The sequence below is a fragment of the Gasterosteus aculeatus genome, chromosome 14 (assembly GCF_964276395.1).
Source record: "Gasterosteus aculeatus chromosome 14, fGasAcu3.hap1.1, whole genome shotgun sequence".
Taxonomy (NCBI): Eukaryota; Metazoa; Chordata; class Actinopteri; order Perciformes; family Gasterosteidae; genus Gasterosteus; species Gasterosteus aculeatus.
The window spans coordinates 9,229,940-9,254,826 of record NC_135702.1 but is presented as its reverse complement, the minus strand read 5'-3'; the positions used below and the strand labels follow the sequence as shown (position 1 = coordinate 9,254,826).

The 24,887-nt window shown below is 42.4% G+C and overlaps 2 protein-coding genes across 16 annotated transcripts in view; one reads left to right on the top strand and one right to left on the bottom strand.

Moving 5' to 3' along the window:
* Positions 1-15,471, top strand: part of LOC120813874 (uncharacterized) — a 40,840-nt gene extending 25,369 nt beyond the window's left edge. For 4 of the 15 annotated variants that reach the window (XM_078087915.1, XM_078087914.1, XM_078087913.1 and 1 more), the window contains exons 5-7: positions 1,839-1,894; positions 2,022-2,381; positions 7,549-9,743. In XM_078087915.1, coding sequence (XP_077944041.1) covers positions 1,839-1,894; positions 2,022-2,381; positions 7,549-7,760 — 628 coding nt within the window. In that variant the 3' untranslated portion in view covers positions 7,761-9,743. Of the gene's footprint in view, positions 1-1,838; positions 2,382-2,491; positions 5,198-6,084; positions 7,439-7,548; positions 9,744-13,357; positions 13,414-13,544; positions 13,905-14,014 lie in introns of those variants that run through there. The other 11 variants (XR_013452512.1, XR_013452506.1, XM_078087916.1 and 8 more) reach the window with 6 other exon arrangements.
* A 402-nt stretch (positions 15,472-15,873) lies between these two features.
* On the bottom strand, positions 15,874-22,046 carry chchd10 (coiled-coil-helix-coiled-coil-helix domain containing 10). The gene is made up of 5 exons (XM_040198482.2): positions 21,961-22,046; positions 17,361-17,761; positions 16,718-16,928; positions 16,331-16,472; positions 15,874-16,085 (listed from the first exon to the last, which is right to left on the bottom strand). The coding sequence occupies exons 2-5, from the start codon at positions 17,399-17,401 to the stop codon at positions 16,066-16,068; spliced, it is 414 nt and encodes a 137-aa protein (XP_040054416.2). The 5' UTR covers positions 17,402-17,761; positions 21,961-22,046; the 3' UTR covers positions 15,874-16,065.
* Between the last annotated feature and the right edge of the window lie 2,841 nt (positions 22,047-24,887).

Here is a 24,887-nt window from a genome sequence, read left to right as displayed (position 1 = left end):
TAATTATAATTCAACTGTAAAAAAATGCAATTTATTCTCAGTCAGAATATAACTTGATCCAATATAACCTAAAACAGCTGTATTATTTAGTAAAGATTCATTTTGTGTGTGTTCCCTGTGTGATATTAATTATGAATGTTGGTAGATGTTCACATCGTGCTTCTTTGAGGACAATACGAAGATGTTGTGTTGTAAGAAACATGAGGTCTGTTTGAAGAGTGTTTAAGGTTCGGTTGGAAGAACCGTCCGAAGGGACAGAAATTATGACCAACCGGCAACTTTGCGCACTCAGACTTTGAGGAGCGCTCCCGTTTACTCCGTGAGGGTTTAGTTCTGTTGCATCGTCAAATCGATGAGTGTTTGAGGCTCTCAGGCAGACATCAAGAATTAAAGATGGGGGGAAAAAAACATAAAATCAGACGATATTTATTCATGTAAAAGAGGAAGAATAAACAACCAGAGACTATTTATTGCATTAAGTACACAAATGAATTCTCTCCACAAGTGAGTCTCAATAAAAGAGAAAGAAGCGTTAATTTAAGATATAAACATTTAAAAAAGAAAATAGAACATGTGTGACTAACTGTACCATCCGGGAGGTCAGTGTAAAATAGTAAACAGCAAATAGTCACAAAAATCAGCAGAATTCCACCTCAAACGAATCAGAGCAAATAAAATGTCTAAAACTCACACAATACAAAAGCACAAGCAAGATGGCTGCTCCTTATGTTACAGCAGGAAGCGCCACAAGAGAATCAGACATAGAAAGGCCCAACTGACTTAATAAAAACACTAATAGGTAAGAGGAAAGAAACAGTGGGTGTCTAATGTGTTTAAAACAAAAACATATTTATATTCAAAGAAAACATTTACAAAACATTTCATGCATTCAAGCAGAACGTCTGTCCGGCTTCATCATGATCCCTTCCTCCAGTTCACTGTAAACGAATTTTGGAAGGTAATTATTACCCATGCAAATCGTTTACATTTTACTGTTGTAGTCAGCAAACCAAATTTTTCAATTTTTCAATTCCAACAATTATTGGATATTAAGTGCTTACAATCTAAAGTATATTTTATGTGGCAAGCCCATGCGTGGGTTTCCACGTCACTGCTCACGAACACAAGCCGGCCTCTGCGTAGTTCAACAGTTTATTCAGAGTAAATTGATCGTGTAGGAGGATAAGCTCAACACCACGTCACCGTGTCCAAGTCGTTCTCGTAGTCTTCTTCTACCAGGTGGTACACAAACGGGTCCTCTTCCAAAGCAGTTCGGTACACAGGAGAGGTTAATCCAGTTAATCTTACACTCTTCTTTTTTTCTTCTCTCTCTACTACGTCTCACTTGGTCTTGCTTTACTTTAAATGTGGTGAAATCTCCCCAAACAAACATTGCAAAGCAAATTGTTACCTCACAGTTATTGAGTAGATTCTATAGGTTGTTTTTTACAGTGATGGAACAGGTGATTGGACTAACTGTCAATGCCAAGCTGATAAATGTATTAGTTAAATGTGGTTAACTAATGATATTCAGTATTAAAGTCATGTTATAATATAATGATGAATCCACACTGTGACTTAAAACCCGTTGATTTTGTGTTGTTTGGAAGTCTGGAATTTAACTGCAGTTTAAACTTATGAGAGACTATGAGTGAAACATCTTCAGGGAAACCAGCTTTACTTTGTGGTTGTAGTTCTCAGGGAGGTCGTCATTAGCATCAACGCTTTGTGTGTTTGTAACAAGCTGATGAGAAACACAAAGAGCATCACAATGTAAAGACACACTGTAGATTGTTGATGTGATATTTGAGCCTCTTCTCCTCTGTCTCCTCTCACAGGGAGGAGATGATCTGCAGGATCCTGGTGATCTTCATCCTGACCTCCTGTGTCTGTGGTGAGTTCAGTTTGTGTTTGTGAAGCATCAGCACACACTCCTCAGAAACATCTGGAGATGGAGTCTAAAGGCTCCATGTTGAAGCTGTCAGTTTGTCGCCTCCTCCTCTCCTTCTCTGTCTCCTCAGGGTCATTTGTAGTGAATGTGACACAGAGCTGGTATCATGCAGAGGAGAACCACAACATCTCACTGGAATGGATGTTCCCCACTAGCACGGACCACTCCCCCAACTCCCTGTATATCGGCTGTGAGATGTTAAATCCTGATAGACCTTCAGTCCTGTTTCATCTATATGAAGGTGTCGAAGTTCCAGAGTTGCAGGATGGACGCTTTGCAGGACGAGTCCAGTGGGACAAAGACGTCCTCAGAGAAGGACGACTCAGGTTTCACATCTCCAGACTCCAGACTAATGACTCGGGGCTGTATTGGTGTGAAGTGGACACAAGTTATGGGAAGAACTATAAGCAATGTCACCTCAATGTCACTGGTAGGTTCATTAAGTTAAACTTACTAACACGTTTAATTCAGCAGCTTTATTCAGATGAATAAACCTTTTTCTTTACATTAATAAAACAGATTTGTTGGGTCTCTTTGCAGCAGTGAAGGATCGGCCGGAACCTGAGACAACGAGTGATACGAGTCTGAGAGGAGATCATCGAGGAAGGATCGGCCTCTTCTGTGCGCTGGGACCAGCAGCTCTACTTGCTTCCTTTTTTTGTCTCTGCATCGCAAAAAAGTGTTTGAACAGAAAGAGTCAGAGGAGTTCTGACTGAAGTCCACCTGGGACGTAGGATCTAGAGGCGGAATGGCCGTCTGGGATACTCTGGGTTGGACGACGTTTCGTCTCTCAGCTGTCCAACAACCGCTTCTACTTCCTGGATGATTTCCCTGAAGAAGATTCGTAGAAGAATCCGTTGATGTAGATTTGAACAGAGTATAAAATGGCGAAGGGTTCAGGTGGCTTTAAAACAAATAACTGCCTTTACGAAATGTTGGTAGCCGCGAGCCGTTGTGCATCGTCAAGAGGCCTCAGTCTAAAGAACGGTACAATACTTCAAATCTTGCGGGTAAGTAAAAATTCTGAGAAAGGCTCTTAGATTTAGAATGTTTGAAGTCTCTACACACTTAAATGTATAATCAGCTTTCTGGTGTTAAAACCTGTAGAGCAGCGATTCCCAAAATTTTCCATTTTTAAAAGTTTGAAATTAATATAAAAATATTTATGATGCGGCACATTAGTTATGTGAAACATTAGTTGATGAAGCACAAACAATTTAAACGGACAGATTAATAAAACATTAAGGCTCTCGCTCGAAACGGCTGCTCTTGTCCGCCTGTCGTTGTTCAACAAACGGGCGCCACTTTGTGGTATTAAAGTAAATATACCGCATTTTCCGCACTCCAAGGCGCACTTAAAAGGCTTTAATTTTCACAAAAAACGACAGGGCCTTATAATCCGGAGCGGTTTATATATATGGATCAATTGATTAATCGGTTGATCCATACTGGTTGTACACGGCGCTCTGCCAAACAGGCCAAAGCTCGTCTACGACGGCGAGACGCTGAGCGGCGCTCAAGCGCGTGAGATATGGAGCTGCTTTCAGGGCGCGTCGGAGAAACAAAGCTGTCGTTCTCGCCGAGCACTTCATGAGATTAAAGAGCGAGAGACGGTGTCCTTTTCTCTACAGTAGCTGAACCATCTTAACGGGGAACATGAGTTATTCTAAAAGCAGCCGAAGACTTAAGGCGTGGATGGCGAGGGGGGCGGCGGGAGCGGACGCACCTCGCGACATCGATCGGACCCTGAAAGCACCGTCTCCACCTTACTGTCAAAAAGAACAGCGAGCGAGTAGAAAACTCCTTCGAGCGCGAGCAGAGATTCTCCTCGCGAGCAACGAAGTTCACGTTTCGCAAGCGAGCAAATACCTCGCGGAGACGAACCTTTGCTCGCGGATGTTTGATTTTGGTTAAATTTTTAAAGTCATTTAATCATTATGTTTTGATCAGAGTTGTGATTAAAGGTTTGGGTGGGCCGCGAAAGATTTTCTGATTTCAAACGGGGCCGTTTGGGAACCGCTGCTTTAGAGGTTTAGCTGTTAATTATAGATAAAGCTGTTATTATCTAAATATTGATATTGGCTACAAATATGTTGTGCTAAAAGGCAGCTATTTACTTAAAAGGCAGCTATTTATATTATATTATAAATAAATATATTATTGTATTATAAAAGCAATAAGGTACTTGAGGCTTCAATAAAGTAACAGTTTGAGGGTTGCCGGCACTAACAACACCCCCGAACTGTTCCATTATTGGACAACCTCTCGTACCTTATTGCTTCATTATCATACGTGTCGATGAAATCCAGCGTTCTGATTGGTTGAGAGCGAGTCAAACGTGATGTTGCTGTTTTTCTGTTGCATTTTGTTACAGTCACACGTACAGGGACTATTTTCTCAGGCTACTGAAATGTGAAACAACGTTTGGTGGCTACAAGGCAGCTAATTACTTACTATCAACAATGTTGCTGGCAACCGTATTACAAGCGTGGGGCCTAACAACACACTTAAGTGTAACGTTATTGAGGATAAAGAACCTCATCGCTTAAACGTCACGGCCTCCTGACCCGGACAGTTTTTAGCCAACCATCCAGTAAAACTAGATAAGAATGATTGTGTTATGTTTTCATGTTACTTAATGGTGGTAAAGTAAGCGTTAGGTCTTTAGCTTTCAAGCCAAATGCTAATTTAATTCAGAGAATCTAAATTGTCTTAACCAGAGTCGGTAAAAGGACGCTGGTATTGCCCAAATCCGGGCGGGCGTCCATCGTCATAGCAAAGCATACATTTTTGCAAAGATTGAACATTGGTCAAAGAGTCGCCAAAATGATCATGTTATCCGGAAACCGAATTCTGGCCTTTTTACAATAAGACATCCTGCTTCAACACCTCCAAAAAGCGCAATAAAAGCTCTTTCATCATCGCCGACCGTCGCCCGAGTAAGTCCTCCAGTAGTTAGACATGTAAATGTTTATTTATTCATGAGATTTGACACGTAGATTCGTTTTTAAACTTTTGTTTACCTTGCACTAAATTGTAAACTTGTATTTGTTTAATTACGAGCAAGTGAAAGAGGATTGACACATTTCAAATAAGAAAGCATTAGATTTGCATCCGTTTTTATCTCAAGCTGTTTTTAGATGTGTATTATCATTTGGATTTACTTCCGTTATCAAAGCAGACCCACAAGCAGCTACAGAATTGTCAAAAGTTGTAATTTCAATTAAATGCTTATTTTAAACACGACACCAGGGACTGATGTTGTTGTGTTTCTTCTACATAAATGTGGACGGTTTGTCAGATGTTCTGTCCCCTGCTCACCAAATAGGTCCATCCTGCTTAATTTACTGTTGGCAGGTGTGAACTTGTGGGTGAAAACGAGCTGAAAGCTTTAATGTTTACATGTTCATGCATGTAGCAGTTTGTGAAGAGGAGAAGTCCTTTAAAAATACTGTTTGGATATATACAATATTTATAATACTATATATATATATATACAATGTATTGCATACATCCAATACATGAAAATCCTCTCCCATGAGTGAAGGGTTTGATACACCTGATCACAGACCCTCCTCTGTCTTTCGATCCCACGTTGCTCTCTGAAATGTGTAGACTTGTAGTAACACATCCACCTCAACAGAAATGTCTTCCTTGAGGTATTTTGAGGAATTTAAACATGCAAAGACTTCCCTGTCTTTGCACTCCCACAACACCTTTAATAAAAAGAACAAAGCAAGCTCAAAGAAAGCTCACTGCCTTTGTAATGGAAAGTAAAAACGGTCCTTTATAAACATGTTAACATGTACTTGTTAAAGGAATATAAGGTTATACAAGAGGTTTCTAAATGCCTCAAAATCAGGGCATTTTCTTACTGCAACTTTCTTTTATTCATTTATTTGCAGTAATATGGAGCAAAACTTTTTTTTTCACTTTAACATCCTATTTCAGACTTTTGGCTTTAAAATGTCTCTTGAGGCATCCTTTTAAAACCTTCCTCGCCTTTTATCTTAAGGCAAGACAGGTGTTGCATGCGCTGGTGGATTGAAGCTCAACAGCCATCAACACCGAACAGTGATAAACGTATCTCAACATTAAACAGGTTTCTCTTCCGTGTTCTTACTGTTACTCAGGATTTGGCCGCTCTGACACCATGGATGGTGCAAACGCTTCCTCAGGAAAAATATCTCGGTCATATGGGAAAATCCCAGTGGCCTTGAATCCAGAGGTGATATTACGTGGTGTACTGCTGACAAGAAGGCCTCGTTCACAAGTCCTGCAATCTGGTAGATGGAGACTGTTTGCCAGGGTTAGACGTCACCATCAAGAGCTCGGCTGTGTAGGGTCTTGGCAAGCCCCGCCCCTCCCTCCTCCTCCTCCTCCTCCTCCTCGTGCTCGTGCTGCGCGCCAATCAGCTGCAGCATCAGACAAACAGGTGATGACGGTTACGTGCAAATCCCCGGAGTCTGGCGATAAATGAACCGTCACAAGCGCCGCTGAAAACATTACGTCGCAAATCAGGGATTTCAAAGGCTTGTCCAGCTGTTTACTGAGAGGAAGAGAGTTACAGACGAAGAATATAAAACATTTTTGTTAAAGAACAGGCTTACCAGCACCAACGTGTCCTTCATGGAAAGGGTGGAATGGGGGCTTGAAATCATAATGGTCGCATGACTCATGGGTCTCACATTACACCGCCCATTACACCGCCCTAAACCCCACAATGAACCATTAGACACGTGGAAACAAAGACTGAGAAGGATCCTCGTCCGGGAGTGTTATTTTATTCTTAACTCTGTAAATGGATTAAAATGAAACTCTGACTGAGGAGTTTACTTGTTGAAGAGCTTCAGTTCTCATCACTCAAGACGTCCATGGTAAAGAGAGAATGACTTATGATTATATTTACATTTATTATGAGAGGATTCGTGGATCACCAAATAAATTTGCAGGTAATTTTTTTTTGTTAATTAAATATAATTCAACTGTAAAAAAATGCAATTTATTCTTTACAGTCAGACTATAACCTGATCCAATATAACCTAAAACAGCTGTATTATTTAGTAAAGATTCATTTTGTGTGTGTTCCCTGTGTGATATTAATTATAAATGTTGGTAGATGTTCACATCGTGCTTCTTTGAGGACAATAAGAAGCTGGTATCATGCAGAGGAGAACCACAACATCTCACTGGAATGGATGTTCCCCACCAGCACGGACCACTCCCCCAACTCCCTTTATATCACCTGTCAGATGTTAAATTCTGATAGACCTTCAGTCCTGTTTCATCTATATGAAGGTGTCGAGGTCCCAAAGGATCGAGATGAACGCTTTGCAGGACGAGTCCAGTGGGACAAAGACGTCCTCAGAGAAGGACGACTCAGGTTTCACATCTCCAGACTCCAGACTAATGACTCGGGGCTGTACTGGTGTGAAGTGGACACAAGTTATGGGAGGAACTATAAGGAATGTCACCTCAATGTCACTGGTAGGTTCATTAAGTTAAACTTACTAACACGTTTAATTCAGCAGCTTTATTCAGATAAATAAACATTTTTCTTTACATTAATAAAACAGATTTGTTGGGTCTCTTTGCAGCAGTGAAGGATCGGCCCGAACATGAGACAACGAGTGATACGAGTCTGAGAGGAGATCATCGAGGAAGGATCGGTCTCTGTGCACTGGGACCAGCAGCAGCAGCTCTACTTGCTTCCTTATTTTGTCTCTGCATCGCAAAAAAAGATTCCTCCAAGTGTTTGAACAGAAAGAGTAATGTAGAATCCGTTGATGTAGATTTGAACAGAGTATAAATTGGTGAAGGGTTCAGGTGGCTTTAAAACAAATAACTGCCTTTACAAAATGTTGGTAGCCGCGAGCCGTTGTGCATCGTCAAGAGGCCTCAGTCTAAAGAACGGTACAATACTTCAAATCTTGCGGGTAAGTAAAAATTCTGAGAAAGGCTCTTAGATTTAGAATGTTTGAAGTCTCTACACACTTAAATGTATAATCAGCTTTCTGGTGTTAAAACCTGTAGAGCAGCGATTCCCAAAATTTTCAATTTTTAAAAGTTTGAAACTAATATAAAAATATTTATGATGCGGCACATTAGTTATGTGAAACATTAGTTGATGAAGCACAAACAATTTAAACGGACAGATTAATAAAACATTAAGGCTCTCGCTCGAAACGGCTGCTCTTGTCCGCCTGTCGTTGTTCAACAAACGGGCGCCACTTTGTGGTATTAAAGTAAATATACCGCATTTTCCGCACTCCAAGGCGCACTTAAAAGGCGCACTTAAAAGGCTTTAATTTTCACAAAAAACGACAGGGCCTTATAATCCGGAGCGGTTTATATATATGGATCAATTGATTAATCGGTTGATCCATACTGGTTGTACACGGCGCTCTGCCAAACAGGCCAAAGCTCGTCTACGACGGCGAGACGCTGAGCGGCGCTCAAGCGCGTGAGATATGGAGCTGCTTTCAGGGCGCGTCGGAGAAACAAAGCTGTCGTTCTCGCCGAGCACTTCATGAGATTAAAGAGCGAGAGACGGTGTCCTTTTCTCTACAGTAGCTGAACCATCTTAACGGGGAAAATAAGTTATTCTAAAAGCAGCCGAAGATTTAAGGCGTGGATGGCGAGGGGGGCGGCGGGAGCGGACGCACCTCGCGACATCGATCGGACCCTGAAAGCACCGTCTCCACCTTACTGTCAAAAAGAACAGCGAGCGAGTAGAAAACTCCTTCGAGCGCGAGCAGAGATTCTCCTCGCGAGCAACGAAGTTCACGTTTCGCAAGCGAGCAAATACCTCGCGGAGACGAACCTTTGCTCGCGGATGTTTGATTTTGGTTAAATTCTTAAAGTCATTTAATCATTATGTTTTGATCAGAGTTGTGATTAAAGGTTTGGGTGGGCCGCGAAAGAGTTTCAGATTTCAAAATGGGCTTAGCTGTTAATTATAGATAAAGCTGCAAATATGGCTACAAATATGTTGTGCTAAAAGGCAGCTATTTACTTAAAAGGCAGCTATTTATATTATATCATGAATAAATATATTATTGTATTATAAAAGCAATAAGGTACTTGAGGCTTCAATAAAGTAACAGTTTGAGGGTTGCCGGCACTAACAACACCCCCGAACTGTTCCATTATTGGACAATGAAGTAGAACCTCTCCCTTATTGCTTCATTATCATACGTGTCGATGAAATCCAGCGTTCTGATTGGTTGAGAGCGAGTCAAACGTGATGTTGCTGTTTTTCGTTGCATTTTGTTACAGTCACACGTACGGGGACTATTTTCTCAGGCTACTGAAATGTGAAACAACGTTTGGTGGCTACAAGGCAGCTAATTACTTACTATCAACAATGTTGCTGGCAACCGTATTACAAGCGTGGGGCCTAACAACACACTTAAGTGTAACGTTATTGAGGATAAAGAACCTCATCGCTTAAACGTCACGGCCTCCTAACCCGGAAAGCATACAGTTTTAGCCAACCATCCAGTAAAACTAGAGATAAGATGATTGTGTTATCTTTTCAGGTTACTTAATGGTGGTAAAGTAAGCGTTAGGTCTTTAGCTTTCAAGCCAAATGCTAATTTAATTCTGAGAATCTAAATTGTCTTAACCAGAGTCGGTAAAAGGACGCTGGTATTGCCCAAACCCGGGCAGACGTCCATCGTCATAGTAAAGCATACATTTTTGATTTACTTCCGTTATATAAGCAGACCCACAAGCAACTACAGAATTGTCAAAAGTTGTAATTTCAATTAAATGCTTATTTTAAACGCGACACCCAGGGACTGATGTCGTTGTGTTTCTTCTACATAAATGTGGACGGTTTGTCAGATGTTCTGTCCCCTGCTCACCAAATAGGTTCATCCTGCTTAATTTCCTGTTGGCAGGTGTGAACTTGTGGGTGAAAACGAGCTGAAAGCTTTAATGTTTACATGTTCATGCATGTAGCAGTTTGTGAAGGGGAGAAGTCCTTTAAAAATACTGTTTGGATATATACAATATTTATAATACTATATATATATATATATATATATATATATATATATATATATACAATGTAGTGCATACATCCAATACATGCAAATCCTCTCCCATGAGTGAAGGGTTTGATACACCTGATCACAGACCCTCCTCTGTCTTTCGATCCCACGTTGCTCTCTGAAATGTGTAGACTTGTAGTAACACATCCACCTCAACAGAAATGTCTTCCTTGAGGTATTTTGAGGAATTTAAACATGCAAAGACTCCCCGTCTTCGCACTCCCACAACACCTTTAAAAAAAAGAACAAAGCAAGCTCAAAGAAAGCTCACTGCCTTTGTAATGGAAAGTAAAAACGGTCCTTTATAAACATGTTAACATGTATGTACTTGTTAAAGGAATATAAGGTTATACAAGAGGTTTCTAAATGCCTCAAAATCAGGGCATTTCCTTACTGCAACTTCCTTTTATTCATTTATTTGCAGTAATCTGGAGCAAAACTTTTTTTTTTTCACTTTCACATCCTATTTCAGACTTTTGGCTTTAAAATATCTCTTGAGGCATCCTTTTAAAACCTTCCTCGCCTTTATCTTAAGGCAAGTTAGGGCATTTTTATTTGTGTAGCACATTTCAACAATAAAAGTTTTTCATAAAACCATTAAAACATCAAACATAAAGCAGGGAGATTTAAAAACACTAATATTACACATTAGCTGATATTATGCATGCTATTTTACGTTTGAATGAAGGAGCTTTAGACCAACGTTTTATTCATTGAATGTATTGTGATAACGATCAGGGACAGTCAGGAGGGAGACGGAGTTCAGGTTTGGTTCTTTTGACCTTTCACCTCCTGCCCGGGAAAAAAGAAAAGAGACCTGAGCCTCGTTCTGCTAGTAGACCCCACGTAGCATTCTTTTTATGTTTTTTTTGAGTACTATGAAAAGGGCTTTACAAGTATTATTATTATTTTTAATACAGTGCACATTCACCATTAATTAATAAATGAATATATAGAACAGCAGCTTCAGCAGTAATACCAGAATTCCAGTATGAGTGTGGGAAAAGAGTCAGTGATGACTTATCAGTGTTTACATGCGAGATGATGGCCATAGTTTTTGCACTACAGTGGGTAGAGGACGTCAGGCCTGAGAGAGAGTATAGCAGCAGACTCGTGCAGTGCTGACGAGTCTGAAGTTTTGCCACTCCAGAAGCAGACAAGATTTAATGGATAAAGCAGCAAAAAGGGCGCTGAAGAGTGGGAGAAATATAGTCAATATCAGTGTTGAGCAAGTTACTGAAAATTAGTAATTAGTTAGTTACTAGTTACTTATTTTAAAGGTAATTTAATTACTTTACCAGTTACTGTATATCAAACGTAATTAGTTACCAGGGAAAGTAACTTTTAAGTTACTTTTATGTCTGCTTTTTTAATGTAATGAACAGTACTGAACAGTCAAACACAATAAACATATTTTTTAGACCTATTTATTGTAATCAACAGGGCAACAGGCTTTCAAACCAAGCAGTAGTACCAAAGTCCCTTTTAACAATCAATTTATTCAGCTCTGCCTGGCTTATCGGCTGCACTGCAGTCCGTGTAAAGTCTAGCCTTGGTTGTTCAGCATCCGTAGGGCTGGGCTCTTTCACTACTAACTTTGTCGAAGCGTGTTGTTTCAACAGGTGCTTCATAAGATTGGAATTGCTACTCTTAGATGTGGATAGGGTCTTTGCACCTGCACATAATTTACAACTCACCACTACATTTTTGTCTTTACTTTCGACGAGCGAAAAGTAATGTCCATACTTCCAGGAGAGAAAGCTCATTCTATCCGCACTGTCGGCCATGATGTGGTCTAATGCTCATTGAGTGATTCGATTGGTGTATCATTGCGCCACCAACGTCCTGCGATGTCCCTGAAGCCTACCTATCAACAGCATGAAACGGCAAATAATCAAACTAGTGCATGAAGCTGTTGTAGCCTCCAGACTATTTTATTCATGTCGGTCAGTAGTCGGGGGCGCGCCAAATCAGACCGTCGCGCTGCCGGTCTTTTTTCTTTTTTTATACATTTGAATATTAATTTTCACATTCGAATTGTTGTTCTATGTTCAAATATATATTCGAATATAGAATATTTGTTGACAGCCCTAATGCATTCAAGGATTACGTCTACCTGACGGGTTTGATCAGGATCTCTTCCCCCAGTTGGAACAGGTGATCGGACAAATTGTCCGTCGCCCTTCAGGCCTGATAGATGCATTAGTGAAATGTCATTAACTAATTATATTAAGTATTAAAGTCATGTTGTTAGACAGGTATAATGAAGCAGAGCTTATCAAAGGTGGTTTCAGCTGCTCTCGGGTGCCTGAATCACCAGGATGAAATGCACAGGTGAGCTTCCACCCAGAAGCCCCTTAAAATATCACCAAAGCAGTTTTGGGAAAAAAAGGACAACGCTCTTTAAAATGACCTCATTTTAGGAGGAAAAACCTTAAAAAACATTCAAAACAGAGAGTGAGACGTATTACATAAATACTCAGTGTTGTCTGTGATGACATCAGGTCCACCTCTGAAGCAGTGCATCCACATTGTGACTTAACACCTGTTGATTTCATGTTGTTTGGAAGTCTGAAATTTAACTGCAGTTTATACTTATTTTATTTGACTGCGTGAAACATCTTCAGGAAACCAGCTTTACATTGTGGTTGTAGTTCCTAGGGAGGTCGTCATTAGCATCAAAGCTTTGTGTGTTTGCAACAACCATGATGAGAAACACACAAGAGCACCATGATGTAAAGACACACTGTATATTGTTGATGTGATGATGATGTGATATTTAGATAGATTAGATTAGATTCAACTTTATTGTCATTGCACAGGGTAAAAGTACTGAGGCAACGAAATGCAGTTTAACATCCAACCAGAAGTGCAAAATAGCAAAAAGTGCAGAGTATGTGCATATGTAAAGTGTAATATACAAATAGATATGTACAGTAAGAAATAGTTATGCAATATGTACAGTAAGAAATAGTTGTGCAATATGAACAGTAAGAAATGGATATGCAATAACAGTGCAAATGTTCAGTGGCTGGAGGAGGGTGTGGCAGTCAAGCCAGGGTGGAGGGGGGGAGTACAGTCACTGAGGGAGATGTGTGTGGGGGTGGGGGGCAGAGTTCAATAGAGTGACAGCCGCAGGGATGAAGCTGTTCCTGAACCTGCTGGTCCGGGAACGGAGCACCCTGTAGCGCCTCCCAGAGGGGAGGAGGGCAAACAGTCTGTGGCCGGGGTGAGAGCTGTCCTTTTCGATGCTGCGTGCCCTCCGCAGACATCTCTTGCTCTGGACAGCCTCAATGGTGGGGAGTGAGGAACCGGTGATTTGAGCCTCTTCTCCTGTCTCCTCTCACAGGGAGGAGATGATCTGCAGGATCCTGGTGATCTTCATCCTGACCTCCTGTGTCTGTGGTGAGTTCACTTTTGTGTTTGTGAAGCGTCAGCACACACTCCTCAGAAACATCTGGAGATGGAGTCTAAAGGCTCCATGTTGAAGCTGTCAGTTTGTCACCTCCTCCTCTCCTTCTCTGTCTCCTCACCAGGGTCATTTGTAGTGAATGTGACACAGAGCGGGTATCATGCAGAGGAGAACCACAACATCTCACTGGAATGGATGTTCCCCACCAGCACGGACCACTCCCCCAACTCCCTTCATATCACCTGTGAGATGTTAAATTATGATAGACCTTCAGTCCTGTTTCATCTAAATGAAGGTGTCGAGGTCCCAAAGGATCGAGATGAACGCTTTGCAGGACGAGTCCAGTGGGACAAAGACGTCCTCAGAGAAGGACGACTCAGGTTTCACATCTCCAGACTCCAGAGTAATGACTCGGGGCTGTACTCATGTTCTGTGTTTTCAAGTTATGGGAAGAACTATAAGGAATGTCACCTCAATGTCACTGGTAGGTTCATTAAGTTAAACTTACTAACACGTTTAATTCAGCAGCTTTATTCAGATAAATAAACCTTTTTCTTTACATTGATTAAACCGATTTGTTGGGTCTCTTTGCAGCAGTGAAGGATCGGCCCGAACCTGATACGAGTCTGAGAGGAGATCATCTGAGAAGGATCGGCCTCTACTGCGCACTGGGACTAGCCACAGCAGCTCTACTTGTCATTTATTTTTATTTTTATTCTCTGCGTTGCCAAAAAGATTAATGACTCAGGAAGCCCAGCTGGTGAACGCTGTGAATTAGTTTAGTTTCATCAGGACCAAACTGATTCACCTTCTGGTACTTCTGACATCAGAATGTGAATGTAAGTCGGTTTCATCCCAGGCCCTGCTGACCTGCGTCTTAATGTGCCCTTAACTCAGCATTGCTCCTGTTTCTGTGACCACAGAGAGTGAATATTAGTTACTGACGGACATGAAGCTTTATCAGTGTGAAAGTGGGTCAATGAGGACATGACTTAAACGCACCTCTACGTCCTACTGGACTAAGTAGCACTTTATTATCACTTGTGATGGCGTTTACTACTTATAGCACTTTTTACAGATTGTATTTCTTGAACAATTTGTACTTTCCTCATTATTGGTGCTCTGGTTCTGTTCCCTCTTGATTGAATGAACTTACTGTAAGTCACTTTGGATAAAATCGTCAGCTAAATGATAACTGCAAAGCACTTTGAGGAGTCAGGAGACTAGTAAGGCGGTTTACAAGTACCCTTTACATTTACCATTTATACATTTACCATTTACTAACTGTATAAAAAAATCTAAACTTTTGAAAATTCTGTAGCTGCTTGTGGGTCTGCTTTGATAACGGAAGTTAGTGGATGTGGTTTTATTAAGGCGGGACAACTTTATGGTCATTTATAGTGAGACTTGAACATATCCATCCATCCATTGTCAAACCGCTTATCCTGCACACAGGGTCGCGGGGGGGCTGGAGTCCATCCCAGCCAACTTCGGGCGATAGACAGGGTACATCCTGGATTGGTCGCCAGCCAATCGCAGGGCTACACAGAGACATACAACCATTCACACTCACATTCACACATCTACGGGCAATTTAGAGTCCCCAATTAACCTGATCCCCAGAGCATGTCTTTGGACTGTGGGAGGAAGCCGGAGAACCCGGAGAGAACCCACACAGACACAGGGAGAACATGCAGACATTTATGTCTGCATTTATGTTCAAGTTTCACTTGAACATAAATGAATATAATTCAAAAAGATAACACACATCAAAAAATAGCTTGAAATGAAAATCTGCAATAAAAGTATTTTTCTTTGGAACACAGCCAAAGAGTTTAGTTTAACCAATTCAGGATTTAAGTGTGACAGATGAAGACTTAGAGGTAATAATTAACCTACATCATTATTTTTTTAATTGTCATGTAGTGCATTGTGATCAACAAATAATCCCTCTTCATTAGAGATGTTTGTTTCTTAAATATATAACAAGATGTATACAACAATGGTTGCAAATGAACCTTAATCATATGAAATAAACAGCATTAAATACATCTGTGCCGTCTTTGATTTAAAACAAATGAGAAAACGGTATTTGTTTTATGGTTTTTAAGGTAAAACAGACTATTAAAAGGTACACGGACCGTACTGTTAGATGGGTTGAATTAACATGTCTTTGAAAATATACAGGAATGTGGAAAATCATCTGCCAACAAAAGCTCTAAAACCAAAGTAAGGCTTTATGGACCTGGATACATTCCATGAATAATGGGAGGCTGTGATACTTGATGCTAGACAGAATATTTATTTTGTATTCAACAAAACTGACTGAGCTGACAGGCTGGATACAAAAAAAACATTAATATAACATCTGCAAATTGACAATTAAAAAGAGGTGTAAAGGGCAACTTGTGAGTAAAAACGTGACAGAAATAAAGACAACCACACTGGCAGAATGAGGAAGTATGTAGTAGCATTTATTAAAGGTTTAATTACTGTACATGACAAGAACATGAAAAAAGCCCTACAGTCAATCTACAAAACCAACACGCCCGCCGCCTGTCGTGCAGGTTCACATTTCTGTGTAATGTAGCCATCTTTACAGTACATATTAATGAAGTATGTCCGTCACGACCTCTGATGAACATTCACACCAGTGATGTCACACCTAGAATAAAACAGAAGAGGTCAACATGATGAACACTAAAATCACGTCACCATCATTGTTGTTTTAAATGTATGTTTAAGGAGTTGATGTCGCTCCTCACGAGAAGTTGACAATCTCAACCATTAACATGTAAAAACTGTAAAAGTCCCCGATCATGTGTACAACCACATAGAGTTAAAGAAGATTATTCTCTAATGGAGAGTAGTATTATGTGGCTGACGGCATCCTCCTCGACGGACACTCACCCCGGGAGAACTTGCACTGCTTGAGCGCCTCGTTGAAGCCCTCACATAAAGTCAGGTCCGTCTGGTTGGTGGCACAGTCTAGGAACTGTTTGACCTCATAGTGACACGGGCCTGGCTGGCCCGGGGCCGACCGGAGGGGCTCCTGGGATTGGACAAGCAGAGAAAGAACTTACATTGCGTCGCAACTGTGGAGCTGCTGCTGCATATAAGGGTCTTCAAATATTCATTACGCGCGTGTCCAAAGTTAACCCCAAACTAAACATCTAAAAAAAAAATCAAATGTTTTGTGCAAGACCTTCCAATAAGGAGAGAGCGGACGTGTTCAAGTGCAGCTCGGTTCAGTTATCCAGCCGTCTTAAACCTGCCTGCTTGTGCTCCACCTCTTACCTGATACGTGGGCTTTGCCGGCTCCGCGTTGCTGCTTCCACCACCGGATCCCGAAAGGGCGCTGACCAGGAGGTGGCCCGCAGCCGAGCCCGCTGCCACCCCGGCAGCTGTGGTCGCCATCTGGGCCATCAGGCCCGGACCCTGGGCCGGAGCCGGAGCCATCGCAGCAGGAGGTGGATGAGCGGGGGCCGGGGCATGGGAAATAGCCGGGCTACAAATGCATCAATTTATTATGCGTTTGACATTCTCAACAGGTTATTGGGAAACATTTATGTCCATTGAAATGCAGCGGAGTCAAAGTTTCAAACTTAGGCATAAATTATGCTTTTATACACACCACTACAATGGTGGAAATAAGGCAAATGTCTATAACATGGGCACCTGACATTTAACTGATAAACTAGTGTCATTTGGTCTCAGGGAGTTAAAAGTCACATTTCTGTTCCATTAAACACCCCAAACTGTCAAGTGTTTGGCCATTACGTCATCTCCATACATATCTGAGTGAGTTATGACACTTTAAAATCGAGTAACTAGCCGGACATCAAACTGTTTAGGCCACGCTGTCGATTTGGTATCTGCAGTAACTGAACACCACACAAAGAGTCCGTTTTTGCAACTATTCTAGACGCATATGTCTTACCTGGCTGGAGCGGCGTGGTGGCTACGGCTTCCTCGGGCCATCTCTCTGAGGTCAACTCAAACTTTAGTGACGACCTGGACTGAAGAACAGGATCTGCCCTTCGTCGCTTCTAGAAAACGTGCCTTTTCGTAACGGACTGCTGCTCCGGGTCAGCTGACAGCAGCTGCGCGCGTGCACGACACGCGCCGCTGACCTTGTGCGGTTTCGCTCAAGGGTTCGACGCCGCCGGCTGCGTGCACACGCGTCGTTAGGGCTTAAAACACGGATTCCCACAATGCATTTGCTTCCGCTGTGTGTTGAGCACCGCAGCCGTCGTGGACACACCTCCACCTGCTGGACTGGAGGGCGCGTGGCGCATGTTTGGGATCCGGGGGGGTCGACGCCCTTTTTTAAATGCACTCCTTTTGGAGAAAAAAAAGGTCATTGAATCTATTGAAGCTAAACATGTTGGAATGTAAATGAGCACATTAATTTAAGTATGCTTCTGTCTACCAGTGGTTGCTTGATTATTTCTATTTTACGCCACTTTGTACTGCACTACATCTCATTAGGATTATTTATAGCAAATACGAATGAACTAATAAAGTATTATTATACAAAAAAATCTCAAATTAAAATGAATTATATTGCACATTCTCTTTTAGAAAAACACAAAAGACTATTTTATTTTATTTTCCATCATTTCAAGTAATCTCGTGTTTGTCTGTCATCATCTATATGCCTATAGTTGCATTCTGTGGAAATTGCCGGGAGGGGGCGATATTGCTCCATAAGACGAAGTATTTCACACAGTAGCAATCAAAAGGCCTGCGACACACGTTTACTCAGTAACAGAAACAAGCAGAAGGTCACACAACAGCACCATCCTCATTCCTGTTCCTCATCAGCTCTTCTGCTTTCAATTTAACTCATTCCTTAATGCTTTAATGTTTTTATTTGTTTTGAAAGAAAACTAGTCATTCAGTGCAGCAAAAAAATTACACCCAAATATGTTCTCTCTCTCTGGTTTTCTCTCTCTCTCTCTCTCTCTCTCTCTGTTTTTCTCTCTCTCTCTCTCTCTCTCTTTCTCTTGAAGGAGCCGGTCTTCCTGCTTTGAGTTCCCAGAGTTCCCGGCTGCTGGCAGCAGAATGCTGGGAATATCCGGAGAGGAAGTGGAAGTGACATCACAGCGTTGACCTTCCGTACCAAGCCATATCACCTGGCGCTGGCTGTAGGAGAGCTACCAAACACAATCACATACACGCACGCACACGCACACACTAACACACACACACACACACACACACACGCACGCACACACACAGGAACAACAATAGGCAGAAACACATACTTCTCTCTTTCTCAGCACAAACACATTCACAAACAGTATTGACACACTTCAATTTTCTCTCTAGGAGAAGAGAAAGGGCGAGAGAGGAGAAATTCCCACGAAGAAAGAGAGGAAGCGATAATAAAAGTGCAGAGGCCGCTGCATATAGCGCCTGGGTTGACCACGCGCTTGAAAATCCCCACCACGCTCCAGACGGTTCCTCCTCATCAGCTCCGTCTGACTTTCTACTTATTTACCAGCTTCTGCTGGACGAATGTTGACCAGCACTTCAAAGTGTGTATTCAGCCGACCCCACGGTGCTGCAATGTTCTATCTGGATGAATGTTTTGCACCAAGTACATTTACTGAAGCTTTGGTACAGTTCGAAGGCCCAGTTTGTCACATGTCAGAGTTGTCAGCAGTTCCCCCCCCCAAAGGGATTTCCACCCTTAACTTCTTCATTTGAATAAATGCTTGAGTCAAGTCATCCCTCATTCTACATTAAAAGCAAAGGCCATAAAAAGCTATTTTTGTCCAACCACGGGAATCATCCCACGGATGCTTCATGGTATCATCTGTCCGGCCTACAAGCAGAGAGGAACCAGACACGCCGAACAACGTAAAACACGCAGGTTGCACACAGATGGGAAATTAGGGACCAGAGTGGCGACATTTGCTGAGTTTAGAGGGCGTCTCAGAGGTTATATTCTTCAGGAGCAAAGGCTGGAAAACACATAAATAAAACCCGTGCACAAAACATACACACACATGCACACCGCAGGTACTATGCAGGGGGACCATGGTGGACAGAAAAAGACAGGGAAGTCTTCATGGGAGGTGTGGACAAAAGAAGAGAGATGGGGGGAGGAGGATGGGGGGAGTAAATAGATGCCAGGAAAGAAAGGGAGAAAGAAAGAACATGCAGAAGCCAAATCAGGCAGAGCGGGGGGGGGGGGGGGGGGAGTAGTGATGGGGGGGAAGAGGGAGGATGGGAGGATGGGAGGGAATGGGAGAGACAGCGTGTGTGTGGTGGCGACGTCATTATGCATGATGACAAAAGAAGAAGGGATTCTCTGGTCAGCTGCTGCTGCTGCCACTGTCTATTGTCCTGTCGACGGAGGACCCCCCTCCACACACACACACACACACACACACTTTACTCTCTCCCTGTCTCTCCTCTTGTGTCGGACATCACTTTCTTTCCTTCTTCAAGTTCAACTCTGATTACACGGCCGACCAACTGGCCGCCCCCGACATTTAAAGATCCCGCTCGCCCCCCTCCCCTGAAGCCCAGCTGTGTCATCTGGGTGTTTTTCAGTAAGTCTGAGATCCAACAGATGTTCCAAAATGCCAAATCCAGAAACATTCCTCAAAGTTTATGCGTGGAAAGAAAAAACGAAAACGATAAGAAGTAAGATTGCTCCGTTGAAAAGTAATCAAGTGAAAGTAGGTTTTAAAGTCTATATCATATAGAATGTATCCTGTTCGCCTCAGACTACATCCACATTCTACCATCTCTTGGCCTGCAGTGCTGCTGTGCTTTCTCATAAAGGAACTATTTGGGAAACAAGATGCATATACAATTTAAATGGCATATTCTTGTTACAAGATGCAAATAATAAGGAATTATTAAAAACAAGGTCATAAATCACACCAAACCTAAAGGCCTAATGGTAATGTTGGATATTAATGCAATTCTCACGATTAGTAAAAGAGTTACGAGACAACTTACACGAGCCTTTACCAGCCCCTTTACTACCTGCAAGTCATCTGTTTTAATAAATGCAATATTGTTCATCTATAAAACATAAATCAGTGATTCATTTTCTACTAATGAAGCTGTGCTTTGAAACGTACAAACCCTTTGCAATCAATGTCTTACTTGTAAGTAGCGGTCATGCAAACTTTACTTTAGCAAATGCAGCTTCTGATTTACAAACGTTCTTCATTTTTTAAAATAGAAGTCCATGAAAAAGCTTCTCAATTAAACGAACAAGAGTGCTTGTAATTAGTGGTTTTCCACCCACGGAGACATTTCATTGTAATAAAGAGGGATGTTTTATGAGAAGAAGCAATAAATTCAGCCAATAAATAGAAGCGGGTGTGAATGAGGCTCCTTTCTTCCCTTTGTGAGGGAGGCGTGTATGTATTCGCCTCACGTAGTCGCCAAAGGTGCCGAGCTCTGCATTATCATCTATCCACCTCGCGCTCTGCACCGCTCCTCATGTAGAGTAAGAATATTAAAGTGTGTTTGTGTTCATGTGAAGTCAGTGTGAGTTCATAGACGCTTACAGGTCCTTTTATGTGTGTGTGTGTCTGTGTGTGTGTGTGTCTTCGTTTCTGCTTTCAAATCAATCCGCAGCAAATGACCCTTGACCAACTGACCTCAAGAATATTCAATCGTCCACTGTCTCCGCACAGTGTGTGACTCTCTGGTCCATTCTGCTCTGATTGACCTCTCACTGACACACGCACACATACACACTCGCCGACAGACACAATAGGAGACCCGGCACATTCCTTTCCCCAGGTGGCATGAAGGACACAGCCGGATCAATGGCCTAATGGGCTCCAAACCAATGGCCGACGATCATTAACCCCCGGCGAGTGTCCCCAGCCAGACTATTGTGCGACCACTGTGTGTGCGTATGCAGACTATTGTGCGAAGGGGTTTTTTCTGCCGTGTGTAGCTGGTTAACTGCTGGATGAGGGGTCTAAGTTAGGGCATTAGATGGTGACGACATGTGTTGTATTGACCTGAAAAAACGGAGCTGGACATTAACATGCGCTGAACAAGGTGTCCCACAAAGAATCGATGGACAGACAGTGATGGATTTTAACACAGTGGATTTACCGAAGTCGTCCTGTGCAATTTGGAGGCAATCGTAGTTTATTTCAGTACTTATAACATATCTTGTTACTTTATACTTAAAATATTGTTGTATTTAATTTATTTAACAGCAAACTATTTCTCAAGTTTCACCACGTTAAAAATAATAATGTACGAATCTCTAATGATAATCCAGTGATACAAAAGTATAACACTCGTTTTTGATGCTCTTACTTAACTAATATTTTGAATACAGGGCTGTTACTTAAATTTGATTTTTTAATGTTATGGTGTCATTACTTTTAACTTTAAATACTACCACCTCAAAGCCATTTATCGCTCACACATATTGGCTATTTGCAATTTACACGCCGTTTCTGCATCACAGTCACACTGAATAAGACAATCATCACAAGTTTATTTCAAACCCCGAATCCCCTCCCCTCTCTTTATCACTTTACCCCAAACAGCTCTCAGCGTTAACAGAAGCTCCGTCCCTCTTTCTCCTCCAGGCCTCCACTCCAATCCCACTGTCGATGCAGCACCGTGTGTGTGTGTTTATATGTGTGTGTGTGTGTGTGCGTGTGGAGGGCTGGTGGTGGGAGGACAATGGGCAGAAAGGGGGCTGGCTGAATGGGACCATTGAGTCTGCTCAGCCAAACAGAAAAGCATCTTCCATCTCACTTCAGAACCCACAGTTTCACTCTGTACAACCGGGCCTTTATCCTCCGTAATTACTCCCTGACACACATGTGTACGCACATGCCTGCACACACACACACACACACATATGCATGTATGCATATTTATGAATATATAAATGACTGATTGTGGGCGCGGATCACAAAAATAACAACACAGGCCGGCTGACTTTTGACAGTCTAAAATTGTGTTGTGGTAGTTTAGTTATTGAGCGTTTACAACTCAATATTTTATCACAATAACCTGAACCTTATTTCTAATATCCAGAATGTTTTGATGTTGTAACAAATGACATAGCTGCTGTGTTCATATGTACGGGATGACTCAACGGAGAACGGCAAGTATTAGGTAAATCATATTCTAGAGAAGCACAAAGGGAGTTTGTCCTTTGTCATAAAGATATTGGAACAATGGTAAATACACATTTATCATTGACATTATTTCTGTGTCATCATTATTTTTGTGAGTTCTTTTCTGTCTTATTGGCTGAAGAAGGCTGGAATATGTTGCCTGTTTCTTCTCAGTGACCCTCTACTTTCCTCCTTCAGGCTCACCTGTCCTTGACCTGAATGTACGAGGAGGAGTACGCGCTCCTCCAGCTAGACGGGAACCACCCAGGACATATGGATTGATTCCCAACCCCACCCAAGCCTCATTTTCCTCCCTCTTACGGACCGAAATAGCTGCAACAGATGTGTCACAATATGTATTAACAACCTAATTCACTGTAAGCCCTCTAACAAGAGGTATTATCGTAAACGGCCTGTCAGACAAAGCTGTGGGGCCCTGACTGAGAACATGCTGTCACAGAGCGCAGTATCACCGACGGCTTTTTGTCAGTGTTTCACTGGGCCATTTAAACTCCACGAGCTCGTTAGCCTAGATCCTCCCTGCGGCCAGCCGGCTCATTGTACGTCCAGCACACTGAATCATTGTGTAGGAGGATAATCCATACAGGGTAACTGGTACACCCGATCAGGCAACACATGACGGCAGCAGGATTCGGATGAGGGCGGACGGGTCGGTCGATCCGTCTGCGTACCTGCTTGTGGAGTACGTGTAGAACATTTTTAAACACCACAAATGAATGAATGAATGAATGAATCTATATATGGATCCATTCCTTCACACACAAGCGTTCAGTCATTTGTCTCCCACCTGGCTTGCAGCAGGTCTGTGTGCTGGAATGGCATCTCTGTCTCTCTCACAAACACACACACAGATAAACAAAGGGTGCAGGGGATGTGGTGTTGGAGTTGTGTGCGTCAGGGATGGGGGGCCGGCTGGGTTGGGTGGGGTGGGAGCGGGGAAGGGAGGGGAGGGGAGGGGGAAGCTCCATATGGGCACCCCACCCCTTGTATCCCCTCTCTCCCTCCCTCCCCCTGCAAACAGGCAGATGTCAAATGGGACGTGCCTCCCTGGCGGGGCACAGGGTCACACTGCACAGGGGTAAATAACAGAACAGGAGGGACAGAGAGAGAGAGAGAGAGAGAGAGAGAGAGCGCAATGTCTTCTTGCCAACACGCCCCCAATCCACCCTTCCCAAAACCCTCCACAAGAGATGTGTACAAATGCTATGAGAGAAAAGCTGCTGACACAAACATGCCAACACACGGCCATAACCATTGAATTCCAACATGTAGAACAATTCAAACTTATTAAACGTGACTTTTAATAAAATTCAATTCAGTCAAAATTTATGTTGATTTTCATGCAGAAAAAAGGAAATCAAAAGAATTTAACCTGAGCCAAGAATATAAAAAACGTGTGGAAAAAAAAGGGGTTTTGCAACATTCCTGCTCTTTGATTATGTTTGAAGGTTTATTCAGTTCAATGGTACATTTTCGATTGTATTTCGATTGTATCGATGTATTTTGATTGCACCTTTTTTTCTTTAGTCCATCGATGGACAATCTAGTTTAAGCCATTACAAAATATTTGAAACACCTAAAAATATATTAGAAACCATGTTGTTCTAACTAACATCCTCCAAAGTGACAAGTTGAATCAAAACCTCAATTTATTAAGTTTGCACTTTATGCAGGGCCATTTAGCTTGATGTAAAATAAATCAGTAACTTACTACTTAAGTGCTTAATACCACACAGTGACTGATGGATGTGTGTGTGTGTGTCTCTGTGTAGAATGTGTGTCTGTGTCCACTATTTGAGTGTGAAGGGAGATGCAACTTGACTCAAGGACAGGTGTCGGTTGTGTGTGTGCGTGTGTGTCAGTGTGTGGAGGTATGGGCTGCAGTCCTAAACAAAGCAGGGGAATGGACACGCACACGCACACACACACACACACACACACACACACACACACACACACACACACACACACACACACACACAGGCTGCTCTCTGTGTCTTCAGCACTGAATGGTTACGCCCGCAGGGCAGGAGTAAGGTTACTTTACATACTGCACTTACAGCTCCCTTTACCACTGGGGTATAAAATGGATTTAAATGAGAAAGAGGGGAACAGAGGGGTGGAAGGAGGAGGGGGGGGAGAAGGGTGAGAGGGGGGAGGAGGGCCAGGGATTCCCTTTGTGTAACAGGAGGCGAGCTGCAGCTCTGGCATGGCCATGGAGATGGAGGAGCAGGGTCACTCTCCCTGCTCTCCCCTCCCTCTGTCCATGTGCTATAGGCTGGCTGCACTGTCTCCCCCCCCTCCTCCCCTCCATC

Excerpts from the sequence above, each read along its gene's own strand:
- chchd10 (XM_040198482.2), bottom strand. The coding sequence starts at position 17,401 with ATGGCCCGAGGAAGCCGTAGCCACCACGCCGCTCCAGCCAG. Across the intron at positions 16,929-17,360 it reads CACCACGCCGCTCCAGCCAG|CCCGGCTATTTCCCATGCCC; the intron begins GTAAGACATATG and ends ATGCATTTGTAG. Across the intron at positions 16,473-16,717 it reads CGGCAAAGCCCACGTATCAG|GAGCCCCTCCGGTCGGCCCC; the intron begins GTAAGAGGTGGA and ends GTCCAATCCCAG.